At 37.1% G+C, this 14,916-nt stretch overlaps 1 protein-coding gene across 2 annotated transcripts in view; it reads left to right on the forward strand.

Moving 5' to 3' along the window:
* The window catches only part of LOC135843976 (histone-lysine N-methyltransferase, H3 lysine-79 specific-like), an 87,104-nt gene that overhangs the window by 65,929 nt on the left and 6,259 nt on the right, over nucleotides 1–14,916 (forward strand). Inside the window, exons 9-17 of one of the 2 annotated variants that reach the window (XM_065362048.1) lie at nucleotides 1,336–1,377; nucleotides 2,629–3,112; nucleotides 3,187–3,429; nucleotides 3,504–3,742; nucleotides 3,825–4,034; nucleotides 5,887–6,273; nucleotides 7,166–8,415; nucleotides 10,197–10,468; nucleotides 11,862–11,933. In XM_065362048.1, the coding sequence (XP_065218120.1) occupies nucleotides 1,336–1,377; nucleotides 2,629–3,112; nucleotides 3,187–3,429; nucleotides 3,504–3,742; nucleotides 3,825–4,034; nucleotides 5,887–6,273; nucleotides 7,166–8,415; nucleotides 10,197–10,468; nucleotides 11,862–11,914 (3,180 nt within the window). In that variant the 3' untranslated portion in view covers nucleotides 11,915–11,933. The remainder of the gene's footprint in view (nucleotides 1–1,335; nucleotides 1,378–2,628; nucleotides 3,113–3,186; nucleotides 3,430–3,503; nucleotides 3,743–3,824; nucleotides 4,035–5,886; nucleotides 6,274–7,165; nucleotides 8,416–10,196; nucleotides 10,469–11,861; nucleotides 11,934–14,916) is intronic. The other variant, XM_065362047.1, reaches the window with a different exon arrangement.

A 14,916-nucleotide genomic window follows, 5' to 3' on the forward strand; every position in this document is an offset into this window, starting at 1 on the left:
CTGCTACAGTCCTGCTTTTGCATTTTGAAATTTTTTTAGACACCCTGTTTGAGCATTTTTAAAGCCCCCAGCAGATTTTTGTAAGTTGAAATTTCAACAAAATTTTACCCAATGAAGTTGAAGAGCTAAAATTTACATACCTTGAGATTAACGTGCTGCGCTGTGATTGGATGAGATTTCAAGCCGTTCTCTGGAGTCTCCAGCTATTGGAAATTCCATCCAAAAAGTGCATTAAAACCATCTACGTAAAATTGACTTAGCATGTTAAAATTGAGGTATGTACCTAGTAAATTTTAGCTTACCGACTTCATAGGGCAATTTTTTTTTGGAAAATTTCATTTTAAAAAAACCTGCTGTAGACTCCAGAATTGTTTGAAATACTTCGAAATCTTTTTCAGTCAGTTTGAGAAGTCAAAAATAGGGTACGTACCGAATTTCAGCTTTCATAGCCAATTTGGTGAAGTTGAGATTTTTTCTCATTTTTTTTGGCCCAAAACTTAATTTTTCAAAACTTGGCAAAAATTCAAAAATGCTCTCAGCTCTTGAAATTTTAGTTAGCGATGTTTTTTTGCCTGCTCTTTTGGTTCAGCTTTGTCCAATTAAGAAATTTTTCCGACAGGTGGGGTTGAGATACCTCCCCTGTTGGTGTTATTTTCGATTTTTGACCATATTACCGTATTTACGCTAAATTACTTTGTATATTGGTTTAAATTTGTTTCGAGTTGGTTTTTCTTGAAAAAATTGATAATATTTTACGCGTGATTATCATAGAAGATTCATTTATATTTCCAAAATTTACCGTAATTACTGCGTATTTACAAGATTATTTTGGTAATTACGGTAATTCTTGAAAAATTACATTAATTTGATGGCGTTGAACTGAAAAAATGCTAATGTAGCAAATTAAAAAATTTATTTGATGTAATTAGGTCAATTCGGGTGGTACCAGAATATCGTAATTTCTCGTAAGTACGGTAATGGTTTGGTAATTATTATTATTTTTGCGGTATTTCAAGTAACTGAATGTTTTGGAATTCGCTTATACAAAATTATATCAATTCTGATAATGTACTTCGGGAAAAATTTTTCTCGAGTGATTTCTAATACCTTTTATTTACGTAATTTACCGTAACCAACCGGTAATTATGGTAATTTGTGGCAATAGCGTGGTAAATATGGTAATTTCGAATCGAGTCACTTTAGATATGCGCTGATAAGAATTGTAAATGCCCCCCCCCCCACTCCTCACTACCCTGTTATTTGAATGATTATTATTATTAATAATAATTATTTACGATTTAATTCTAACATTTTTTTTGTTTTTTTTTTCTGCAGCTTGAACGGTATTTCCAAAAATGCAAGAATCCCAGAACGAAGGTGAGCTGTTCATTTTTTTTTTTCAATGAATTAGTCATATACCATGCCAGTTGTTCTGTCACTAACGAGCACGTGAAGTCGGTTCATAGCGTAATAAGTGGCGTATTGAGTCATTGAAAAAATTGTGAAAAGTTGAACGTTAGCGACGAACGTATCAAAGCTGAAAAATCGAACGAAGCGAAACGATTATCGTAGTTCGTATTTCGGCAGCTGTTTTTATGTTCAAAAATGTTTTTTTTTTCTAAAGTGAAATTATGACTCGTTCGAAACGAGCGACTCATTTTCATTGATTAATTCGCGAATTTAAAAAAAAAACGAAGAAGATAATTAAGCAAATGAAGTGTTCCGAGTGACGCAATCGAAGCGATTTTGAAAAAAGTGTTTTACGTGGTAGGTTCGAATATCTAAAATATTCGTAGTTGGTGGTGGGTAGTTTTTATTCGATCGTCGAACGTGTAAACCAGATAGTCTCGCTCATTGTCTCACTGTCTCTTTTTCTTTTGAAACGCGTTGAATGGAGAAGGATCACGGGTAGTCGTATACGCGAGTAACAACTTTCTAAAATAAAGCAGTGTACAAAAAATAAATAAAAGAAGGAGAAGAAAAAGAAGCGCTAGAAGAAAGGAAGGGTCGAGGTAGCGAAGCCAGCGTAGAGGATTCGGCCATAGGGTAATTTTTCGCGATCACGTATATTATACTATTACTATACTATACTAGTTCAAGTTTGGGCTCTTCTTTCATCGTCGACGTCGTCGTTCAAAGCCGAAGGGGTGTGATTGGTGTGGGAACGAATCCAGTACGGGGTGAAGAGAGCTATACGATTCGAAGCGGAGGTCGGTATGCGTATTGGGGTGGTTGGGTTGGCGTAGCGTAGTGTATGCGTGAGTATTGTGCTAAGCATACGTGCGATGCGGTATTTACCATTATAGTCGTAGTCCATGTGTTAGTACGGAGCTGGAGCTGGAACTGGAAGTGGAGCTGGTATGCTTTGGTCCTAGGTAGCAGCACTGTTACCTTATCAAACAATAACAAAGACAGATTGAATTGAATAGGTTTAGAGTGACGGACGGTGTGGCGTTGTTGCGATGTGTGTAGTTGGTTTCGGTCAATTCGAGTAATATTTGTTGAATTCTCGAGTGAAAATTGACGTGCTTCGTTGTGTGCGACTTCGATTGGTGTTTTCCGTGCGTAAATCCGTAAAAGAAAATCACGATTTGATCTAAACGTTTGTATGTTATTCGATTTGCTCAGGTGAACGGAATCCTGAACGGTAAGACGGGAGTAAGCAACGGAGTACACGTCGAAGGCGGCGGCAGAACTACACGTGAACGTACTCGAAGGCAGCAGCAACGTTTGCAGCAGCAGCAGCAACAACAACAACAGCAGCAAGAGGCTCAACAACTAGATCAAAACGGCCAGTCACCTACTGAGAGTCCGCCGGACGAAGAAGGAGGCGATCAGCAATCGGCCCAGCAACAGCAGCAGCCATCGCAGAATGCTCCTGCCAATGCTAACAACTCGATCGGAAGCGATAGCAATAACAACACTCATAACAGTAATAACAATAGTATCTCTGGAGGGTTCACTTCGACCAGCGAAGACTCTGAGAACGACTCGTCATCGGAAAACGAGTCCACGCCGCCTCGCGTGACCACCAGACGAGCCTGGTCTGATTATTGCTCGAATTCGAACTCGATTCGAGGACGATCTAGTCATTCGGAAGAGGATAGTTGTAGTAAGTAGTGTTGTGAAAGTAGTGCTGGAAGGAGGTTGGAATGGCGCAGATAATGATAAAATGTTCTGTTACAGATCCAAGAAAAGCTCAGCTCAAGAAAAGATTAAAGAGAAGGAATTTGAGAACGACGACGCAGTCATTTAATAATTCTTCGCTGAATAACTCGGAGAATTCGAATATGTCTCAAGGTAATTCGCGACAGTCCAGGGCTCGAAAGGCCAAAGGCAAAATAGCCCGTAAGAAGCCCAAGAAAACCATACGTATCAACGGGCTCGATTTGCTGCATAGTCAAACGCTGCTCAGCACATCGCCTCAAGGTGAGTTTCACTTCGCAGTTGATAGAAAAAATTGAACAAATGGGGTATTAATGGGTATGTTTTTGATTTGACAGCCATTGGTAAGAAATTACCTCCTCCTCCGGGCTGCGTTGACCAGCAATTCACGTCTTTGACAGCGGTAGCCGCTGCCACCGTTCCATTGCATAGCGAATTGCCTCCAGCCAAAGGAGATACTCCTTACGCGTTGCAAGTTCTGCTCGATTTATACAGAGAACAATTTTTGGCCATGGTTGATTTCATGAAGACGGACAAATTCAGGCAGAACATCGAGGCTCAAATAGCCGCCGAAAGGGTAAGTTTTTAGTCCTCGCCGCAGGATTGTTTGCTCGAATAACGCAGTTGATGGATTGGCCTAATGATATGTGATGTTTCAGGAACGTAATCAGAGATTGAATTCGAGAACGGAGCAGCTCGATAAGCAAATCAATCTGTTGATTGAGGACAGCGTAGGTCTGCTTAAGACTAGAATGACTGAGCTGGGTATTAATTCCGGATACTATACTAAGGATTTGCTCGGTAAAGCGAAAGAAATCATTTTCCGACATCGTGAACTCCAAGCTAAGGCGTTGAAATTGCAGTCGAAGGTGAGTTTTTTGATCATGGAAACGAACACGAGGGAGGAGAAATGAAATTTGAGCCTAGTCTCTTGAAGGAACCTGCTGGTGGCAAAATTGAGGAATATTCCACATCTTTAAAATTCGAATTTAAAATCTCAATTTTAAGGCTCGCACTGGGGTTATTTTTTCAAAATTTTGGTTGCTAAAGTAATTTTTTTTCTCTTTAGAGGTTCAATTTTTCCGAATCTTGGCCCTACTTTTTTAGGAAAATAATTTTGATAATATCGAAAAGTGAATAATCTACGAAAGTACTCATTATTTATTTTTTTTCCAAATAGTAACACTTCCGGAGAAGTAATTGCTAAAAAAATCTTAATTTTTTTCAAAAATGTCGAAAAAGCCTCACTTTTTTATAAAAAATTCCTGAAAAATTGTCGTTGTTTTGTCAGTAATTCCACAAAGTCTCGATTTTTTCCCAATAATTGCTTCACTTTTTTGCCAAAAAAGCTGTGCCTTTTGCAATTGTCAAAGTTTCGTTTTTTTTTTTTTGGTCAGAAAATGCTAAAAATTCTCACTTTCATATCCCAAAATATGTATTATGTTTTTTTAACATTCTCCAAAAAAAATAACTTTTTAATAAAAAAGTTTCAAAGAAGTCCCTTTTTTCAATAAAAAATTTCAAAAAGTAATTGCTAAAAAAATCTTGCTTTTTTCCTGAAAATCTCGAAAATTGCCAAAAAAAATCTCACTTTTTTTAGCAAAATACTCGTACCACAGAGAAGTAATTGCTAAAAAAATTTACTTTTTAAATGTCGAAAAAGGTCTCATTTTCTTATCAAAGATTCTTTAAGAAAAGTTTCGTTTTTTTTTTTGTAAAAAGTGCTAAAAATTCTCACTTTTATGTCCAGAGTTGCCATTAGGCTTGCCAAATATGTATCATTTTTTTTTTTACATTTTCCAAAAAAAATCACTTTTCAACTAAAAAGTTTCAAAGAAGTCCCACTTTTTTGATAAAACATTTCAAAAAGTAATTGCTAAAAAAATAACTTTTTTTCTAAAATGTCGAAAAAAGCCTCACTTTTTTATCAAAAATTCCTGAAAAGTCATTTATTTTTTTGGTAGTAAATGCTAAAAATTTTTACTTTTATGTCCAGTGTTGCCAAAGTATCATGTTTTTTCAACATTTGCCAAAAAAAGTTGCAAAGAAGTCTCACTTTTTCGAACAAAAATTTTCAAAAAAGCAATTGCTAAAAAAATCGTTTTTTTCTGAAAATCTCGAAAATTACCAAAAAATCTCACTTTTTTCACCAAAATATTTAAAAAGTTTTTTGCAAAAAATTCTATAAATAGGTATTGTGTCAATTTTTTTTTTGTTTAAATGCTTCAAAATCTTGCTTTTTTGCCAGAAATTATCAAGAATTTTCACTTGTATGTTTCAAATTGCCATTTTTTTTTTTACATTTTGTAATGAAATGTTCTGACTGTTATGTGATTTTGTTTCACTCAGAAATGTTTTGCTCACGACTTGTATTTTTTTTTTGGCTAATTTTTGTTTTTTTGAGTTACTTTTTTGAGAAAAAATTGAGTACGAGCTCTGCAATTTTGATGACCAAAGTTGTGTACAGAAGCAATTTGTGGTATTTTCTTTCTTCTACGAAATCTAGTTCTCGATCGTAGAAATTTGAACGAAATTTAAGAGCCAACGTTTAAATGATCTGATCTGGAGAATTTCTCTGTTGTGTGACTCGCTTAAAGCGATCTTCCGAAGCGCCGCGCCACTCTCGTGGACATTATCTCTGTTCCAAGACCTTTTCTCATCCAACTAATTAGTAATAGTAAATGAATAGAAAACTAACTTTGATTTCTTTTTCTCCTTCAGGTGGCCTCACTCGAAGACAAACACGTCAAACTGGTAGATAAGTGCAAACAAGAAGAAGCAGTGGTAGCAGCCTCTGCTGCCGCAGCCGCTGCCGCCGCCGCCGCCGCTGTGGCTGTCAAGCCAATAGCCTCATCGGCAGCTTCAGTGAACGTGATGCCAACGACGGCTATCTCGACGGCAATTTCAACTCCGGCTCCGGTAACGACGACGTCGAGTAACGCCAACAAGATGAATAACGGTCATCAAGACCACGAAGAAATGACCGACAATATTCTTAAAGAGATCCAAGTCACCCTCGAAGAACGTAAAAGGCTGCAGAATCGTGTATCGAAGTACGAAAAAGGTATTCAAGACTTGGTCGACCATCGAGCACCTCAGATGCAAAATGTAAGTTGTACGAAACGAAAATTAATTGAATAAAAGTCAGTAATATTTTTTATGTAACTAAGGGAATAAAACGCGTATTATTCACTCTCGCTACTCGCTCGAGTGATTAAAATACACGTTTTCTTCCCACAATTAGATAAAATATATTATTCAACTTGTAAAATGAACGGTTTTCGACGATTTTGATTTACTTCCCTCGCTTCTTTCGGGAAATGAACCTCAAAATTGTTCGAAAATCTCATTAAATAACGTACGATTTAAATTACGCTCTAGTCATTAATATTGGAATAGTTCGATCTGCACGAGCCTTATTTGGTCCCGTGTTAGGGGAAACGCTGTGGCCTACAGAATATGAAGGGCGTTGTGAAATTTCTAAGTGTAACTGGTTGTGCGTTATTTTGCTTTTCTTCTTTTTTTTTCGTAGATTAGCGTCATAGTATCGTATTCGCGGCCTGGTAGGAAGAAGATGATTGCCCCCACTAGAGGCAATTATTGTTAGTATTATTTTTCTTCGTGTTTTTCAAGTACTCGCGTGTAGTACTTTCTTCCCTACCGTGTCAGTTGTACGGTATCTAATAAGGTTGACATTGAATAAGATCTCCCGTAAGTGGAAAGTTAAATTTCTTTTTCGTTGTTGTTTTTTTTTTCTTTTTAAATTTTTTCATCCTGTATGCATGCTCACTTCCACGTGTTGTGTGTCTGGGGACGTGTTTTTGGAACGTATGAAATCAAGGGTCCGATGATCCTGTTGTGTGTTGGTGGAATACATAATATGGCTGGTGCATGTTGAACTAGATACTAAATGTACCTATTCGGACGAAGGTCATCGAACTGTACGATGATCTTCTACCTTTTCACGGTATGCTAATGGGGTGATTTTGCAAATTTTCAGGCAAATGGTAAAATAACGTCAGAAATGAGGAATCCGATCCCACCTTCAGCTACAGCGACGACTCCAGGCACCTACCCAGGTCACCATAACAGCAGCAGCAACAACAGCAGTAGTAGTAGTGGCAAGCATCACAGCAGTAGCGGTAGCAGCGGTGGTCGTAAATCACGCGGCGAGCTGCGTAGTAAAAATCAAGAATGGCCGGAAATTCCGGATATCGAAAAAATCGACGAAAAGAATCCGGAAATCTTAGCCATGAAGATATTAGAAAGCGGTCGACAAATCGAGGCGAATAAGATGAAGTACAACATGGAATCTTCGTCATCGGTACCGCGCTCCCATTCCGGCCGCAACGTTATGAAGGTTCCGGCCGCAGATCGAAGTTACCCGGCGACAGCCGCAGCTAAAGCTACGCCGACATCAATGTACCCCGCAGCATCGACCGGTGGCAGCGCATCTTCGGCGGCCAGCTCAGAAGGAGCGCTCAAAGTAGCCATGTTCGAAGACAGAATCAAAAATATCATAACGAGCGCGCTCAACGAAGATACGAAAAACGCCGGCAGCGCCGCAGCAGGTGTCGGAATCGCCTCGTCGTATCGAAATCAAGACACGTGGCCCGGTGCGAATAAATCGGCATCGGCTATGATGGCCGCAGCGGCCGGAGGTTTCGACCCGAACTGCGTCAACGACCTGAAAGGCAACGCTCCCACCATCTCGATACCGGATTATACTCAAGTATCGCCGGCCAAATTGGCCTTAAGAAGGCATCTGAGTCAAGAAAAAATTGCGCCAGTTGGCGCTCCTCTTCCTAACGCTATGCAGCAACAGCAGCAACAACAACAGCAACAGCAGCAACAACCGTCCAATTTCATCGGTACTCGAACCATAGGCGACTTGGTCAGCAGCGAGATCGAACGATCGTTCAATAAAGTTGTACCGATTTGTGTGAATAACTCGACGTCTACGCCGGCGGCGTCCAGCGGGGCTGAAAGCCTCATTCAAAAGAACCTAGTAGCGTACTCGTCGGCGGCCACCAAACAAGAAAATACGTACACGAGTCAGTATCCAAGCGGTGGAGGCAGCTCGGCCAAAAATTCGAGATCGTCTGTTCTATATTCCACCTCGAATTCTCAGAAATCTGTTCCCTACGCTAAGTACCCCAACGTGGCTTTACCTAGAACCGAAATGAAACCGTACCACGAGTCGTACTTCACCGATATGAAACCTCCTACCAAAGAAGAACCTGTTGAAGGGTGAGTTTAATTACTTTAGAGTTGGAAGCTTTCTAGTCAGGGAGCCCGCTTAAGGATCTATTGCACCCCCCCCCCTCGGGTCGATCCTCCGGGACAACTTTTTTCTTAAAGGAGAAGTCCTAAGGAACATTTTTAGTCCTTGTACTAAAAGGACTTGCACAAAATTTTTCAAATCGTACAAAGGTAGATCAAAAGATCAGGCAAAAATTTATCACCTGTCAAAATTTCAAGTGCTCAAGTTCGTTTCTCGATTTTTGGTGAATTTTTGAAAATCAAATTCAGGTCAAAAATGAGGGGAAAAATCAAAATTTTACAAAATTGACCAAGAAAGCTGTAATTTGGGATATACCCTATTTTCGACATGCCAAATCGATTGGAAACTGTTTCAAACCGTTTTGAGCAGTTCTGGAGCCTCCAGCAGATTTTTAGAACTCTAAATTCCTACAAAATTTCATCAAATGGAGTTAGATAACTGAAATTTACTGTGAAAACTAATTTCAATACGCTACGAAGTCAACTGCAGGAGAATTTCAAGTCGTTTTGAAGCATCCAGCGATTTTTTGAAAATTACTGGAGCCTCCAGTAGTTTTTTGAAACTTTAAATTTCCTAAAAATGTTACCAAAATGGAGTTGGAAAGCTGAAATTTATTCTGCAAACTAATTACAATGCGATACGAAGTACTGCAGGTAAATATCAAGTCGTTCTGGAGCCTCCAGCAGATTTTTGAAATTATGAATTTTTACCAAATTTCATCAAAATGCAGATGGAAAGCTGAAATTTACTCCACACTCCAATTTTAACACCCTCTGAGACGACTTCAGGTTGATTCAAGTCATTTTGGAGCCTCCAGCGACTTTTTGAAAATTACTGGAGCCTCTAGTAGATTTATGAAACTCGAAATTCCCGCAACATTTTACCAAATGGAGTTGGCAAGCTGAAATTCACTTCTGACTACATGGTGGTTTCAAAAGGTTTTTAAGCTTCCAGCTACTTTTTGGAAATTTCAATTTTCCAAAAAATGCCATACGCCCTTTAAAAAAGTCGCTGGAGGCTCTAAAATGACTTGAAATCCACCAGCAGTCGACTTCGTAGCGTATTGAAATTAGTTTGCAGAATGAATTTCGACTTTCCATCTCCGTTTGATGAAATTTTGGGGAAATTTAAAGTTTCAAAAATCTGCTGGAGGCTCCAGTAATTTTCAATAAATCGCTGGAGGCTTCAAAACGACTTGAAAGCCCTCTGCAGTTGACGTCGTAGCGTATTGAAATTAGTTTGCAGAGTAAATTTCAGTTATCCAACTCCATTTGATGAAATTTCGAGTTCTAAAAATCTTCTGGAGGCTCCAAAACTACTCAAAACGGTTTGAAACAGTTTCCAATCGATTTCGCATGTCAAAAATAGGGTGTATCCCAAATTTCAGCTTTCTTGGTCAAAGTTGCCTCAAATTTTGGGATTTTTGGGTGGGTGGGGGGGGGGGGGGGTGCAATCTGAGCAAAAAATGTGCTCGAGGGTTTCCATAAATTTTTGACAACATTCAGCGGAGATCCTGCATTTCACATCTTGGTTTTAATCAATCAAAATTCATATTTTTCTAGTCATTTTTTGAAAACAGGAATCCAGAAATTTACTTATGGCTTCAGAACGATTTGATTTGGTCGCTAATCAATTCAAGGGGCCAAAAATGGGGCATACTGGAGTCAAATTTCAGTTTTCTGTCTCTAAATCTTATCCAAGTTTTTTGAATCGGAAGAGTATTTATAATGCACGTTTTTTTCCTCAGGTTGGCAGCATCGCTCCAAGACCGAATTTTCAACGGGTTCGGTTCGAACGGCGCTCCCTCGAACGCACCCAACGACGAGCAAGATTACCGTAGCCGAAATTCATCGAACGCTTCGAGCCCAGCGATGGGCTCATCGCAACAGTTACCAACGAATATGGCTTACGAAATAAAAACCGAACCCGGTATCCACCTTAATAAAAGATCCAGCTCGCCTAATACGCTGAATAAATTGCCATTCAAAAAGCAATGCACGTCGAACGACTATAACGAAGGTAAATATCCATACGAATACAATGAAATAATACGTAAAAAACAGTAACCTTAGAATAGGTGAAATGAAAGTAAGCTTTAATCGTATCCCCTCGAACCACTGTTTCGCTGTCGTTTGCGCATTTTTTCTAATTTTTGACGAAAAAATTGCTCTAACAATGCGAATTATTAATATCACAATGTAATTGCGGTTTGATGTTAGTTTTTTCAATTTTTTTATTTTATATAATTTGTTTTTCTAAAAAAAAAAAAAACGTATCTTTCGCTCTTTTCTTTCTCTCATCCACAAAAATAACCGTTTCAATTTGTTTCGGCTTCGCGGGCGCGTAATTGAGTCGGAAATTCGTGACGTCTTTGGTCACCATTTTTTTTTTCGCAATGAAGAGTTTTTGTACGTTCTTCTTTCACTGTTTTTTTTTGTGGTAATTGGGAATAATACTTTGATGTTTTTTTTTTTAGTTTTTTTTCTCGTATTACACTCTTGTATGCTTTTGTTATGTTTGCGTGTTTGTATGTATGTTGTTGTTGTTGTTTTTATGGAGTAAGTTGAAGAGTATGGGTGAGTGGAGGGGGAGGTATTTTTATATTTTTTATTATTTGCGTTGAAAATGAGGTGGGAAAATGAGTATTAAATCTTTGAGGGGCGTTTTTTTTCGAGGATGTGAAAAATCTCGATTGGGATGTCAATTGAAAGAGAGACGAAAAAAATCACTAAAAAAATTGAGAAATTAATTTTTTTGAAGTTTTAAAAAATTTTTAATGTTGCAAAAAATTTGTGAAAAAAAATGTTTGTGATGTAAGATGATTTCTTTTTTAATGTTTAACTGTTACTCTTTGACCTACTCTGAACGTATGTTTGTGATGTATTTATTAATAAAATTACTGTTGTTGATTTTAAAATGGTAAAAAAAAGGAGATTGGATTGAAAAACGAACCACTTGGAAGAAAATTTAACAAAAAAAAAAAAAATTCGAAGAATGAGGAAATGTTGCATGCGCGATCGAGTTATTCGTTACAATAATTATTCGTCGTAGTATGTAATTGTTTGTGTTTGTGAACTAGAAATTAGAAAGATAGAAAAAAAAATATCGACTGAGTAATGAAAAAAAAAACCTACCAAAAGTGTAATAATAATTTAATAATTTACTCACCTAAAAAATTGATAGTTGAAAAAAAAGGTAAAAATAAAATGAAAATAGCGTGAAAAAAAAGTATCATAACAAAAATTAATCCTTTTCAAGAAAAAAAAAATCTATTTTACGTAATTTAATGTTAATTATTAATTTAATATGCGGCATGGTAGTAGTAATTTAAATTGCGTTATTATCGAAAAAAAAAGATAAATAAGCATGCTATCCTGGCTTTATGCACACCCTCCTCTCTCTATCCTTTTAGGGAATTTGAGGCAAACTGTGTATCCGAAACGATTAGCCACTCCAGTTTCCTGACAATTATTTGGTGCTAAAGGTGAGTTTTATCTATCTAAGTAGAGTAATGTACTGGGTTTTGCAATGCTGGGTAAGTTTTTCGTATTTTTTTTTCTTTTTTTAATACTCATCGTGATTCTCCCCCCCTCTTTCTATATTATTTGAACTATCTTTTCTCTCGGTAGAGTATGTTTCTTTCTCAGTGTGACGGTAGCTTTACAAGTAATTTACGATATGTGCATGTTGTCGTATTTTTATATTTTGTATAACGCGGTGGTGGTCGTTATGATGTGGTGGAAAAATGTTGTGGCTTTGGTGAACGAAATTTTATTCGAAACAAAATGAATCCGACTCTTTAATTTTTATTTTATATACCTATATATTTTTTCCCATTATTTATTACGGTGGAGCGATCGCGAATTAATTACAATTAACTTTTTTACGTACGTGGTTATTTTGGGTGGTATTTTGACGAACGTGTCTGGTTGTAGTTTTATTTCGTTTGGTCGATTTTATCAAAAGAATGGGGCAATTTTTCATACAATTGGCGACTTTGATGGTGCTTGAGCGAGCTCTCTGAAAATCTTGAATCCCCCCCCCTTTCAATTGGTATGTGATTTTCTTATGTCACGATTGTCTTCAGATAGTTTTTTGAGAGTTTGGACTCCGAAGTCTTATCGCTTTCTCAATACGATTCTGTTTAGTAAAAATTTTGATTTTTTTCCCCCTTCAATTTAAAGGGTTGTACCAAACTGAAACAAGCAGGAGAAAATCGTTGGGACCTAGTAAGTTCTTTTTTGAAAAATGGGTTGTTTAGAGCAATTCTGAAACAGAAATCAAAAATTTTAAAAATGAATTTGGAGTGGATTTCGTTTGCTCTATGCCCAATGTAGAAATAATGAATGCTTTGAGGATTGAGTTTCGAGGTTTGAAGTTTTGTTGCCCTTTCCTCTGCACCCCCCCCCCCCCAGTTCTACAAAATGATATAATTAAGGGCAGTAGATGTCCTTGAAACGACGTGGTTAAAATCTGAACTCAACAAATCAGTATTCAAACTGAATTATGTTCTAATAAATTAATAAAAGCATTTGAAAAAATGGAAAAAATACCAATTCCAGTGTTTGGTATTGAAAAATTGAGACGATTGGTTCAATTTGTTCTAATGAATGGACAACACTGTGCTTCCTGTCCTGAATACTTGATTTTTTATTCACTTTTTTGAAAAATGATGGATTCGTTTTAAAAAATTTCCCGGTACTCAATTTAAATTTTTGAGCAAGGTGAAAAAATGCAGGCTCTGTGAATTTTCAGAACGAGGGAAGTTGAAGTTATTTTTCAACGCAAAAAAAAATGAAAATGAGTAGGTTTGAGTCTTTTTTTGGCCTGTAGAAGAAGGTACAAGATTTTTGAACTTGAATTATTTTAATCCTTGAATGAGTTTTTTTGAGGGTGGGAGGGGATGATTCTAGTTGTAATGAAAAAATAAGATAACTTTGAAAAAAATGGTACCAAATTATTGTCATTTTGTAGTGTGACGGGAGGGAGAGGGAGGGGGGGGGGGTAAAGATCCTTTTAGTATGCAACTCATTTTTTGAGTTAGGGGGAAAATACGAGATTTTCGAGGAATTTTTTCTGCCCCTTTGTTGACTTTTGAGATCTGCAATAAATTTTTTTAAAAATCAATGGTTTTGAGTTTATTTTGAACACGAAGAGGAAATACAAAACTTTCGAACAGTAACTGTTTTTGACCAATAGAAGAATGCAGGATGCTACTCATTTTTTGAGTTAGTGATGAAAATACGTATAAGATTTTTCGAGGAATTTTTCCAGACTTTTGCTGACTTTCAAGACCTGCAAAAAAATTTGAAAATTTCCAAATTCTTCAATATTGAATTTTTTTGACAAGGGAGAAGGTTTTGAGTTTATTTTGAGTACGAGGAGCAAATACAAGACTTTTAAACAGAAATTATTTTTGACCAATAACTAGAAGAAAATCAATTGGATTGAACTAAGTTGTCATTTTGTGTGTGTTTTTGAGGGGAGAGGGGGGGAGTTGAACATTTTGAAGAAAAAAATGGGCTGAATTATCATCATTTTGTGCTTTTTTTTGGGGGGGGGGGGTGGTTAAGATCTGAGTTATTTTGCGAGTTAGAGGGAAAAGCAGCCCTATGTGATTTTCGAATAAATTTTTTTAGAGTCAGTTGTTTTCTAAGTTTGAGGAACTGAAATTTTTGAACACAAGATCTTTTATACCCCATAAATGGTCATTTTGTGATTTTTTTTTTTGGAGGGAGGATTTGAATCATTTTTTAAGAATGAGGAAAATATGAGCAAATTTTGATCGAACGTTGTTCCAAACATCCAAACCCCATAAATAGTTATTTTGTTTTTACCGGCTTTTCGAAGAAAAGTCAGGTACTGTATTATTTGTCTCAACTGTGACAGTTTCGGTCCGGAGTAAATTTTCTTTGCGTTTTGGGGTGTTGGGATCATTGTGGGACCATTAGTTTTTTTTCAGGTTTCCTTAAAGTTTATATATATATAGATATATATGAATACACGTACCTAGTACCTTGTGGTGCCCGGGTCTTTTATAGTAATTGTGGTGCCCGCGTACGTAGAGGATCACATATATATGTATGATAAAGGTGTTTTGGTGCAGTTTGGATTTTTCATCATAGTTAGTCATAGAGGTGCCCGATACATAAACTTGGTACTTGTGGTGCCTGCCTCAAAATTTTTTTTTTTCACCTTAGAGTGCATTTCACTCGATTCTGCATCGTTTTATATAAAAAGACCTTGTGGTGCCCGATTTGGGCGCCACAAGCCCAAAACCGGGCACCACAATGACTATGTATACTTAAAACGGGCACCACAATGACTAAGTTTAAATCTATATATATATATGTGTTTATGTACCAATTTTGTGGCAGAGTAAACTCGAAACCTATGAAATTTTGAAAAAAGTGCTTTATCCCTCCCGACTGGTGTATTGCCGAAATTTTGAGATTTCGAGTTTTATT

The sequence above is a fragment of the Planococcus citri genome, chromosome 4, assembly GCF_950023065.1.
Source record: "Planococcus citri chromosome 4, ihPlaCitr1.1, whole genome shotgun sequence".
Classification (NCBI taxonomy): Eukaryota; Metazoa; Arthropoda; class Insecta; order Hemiptera; family Pseudococcidae; genus Planococcus; species Planococcus citri.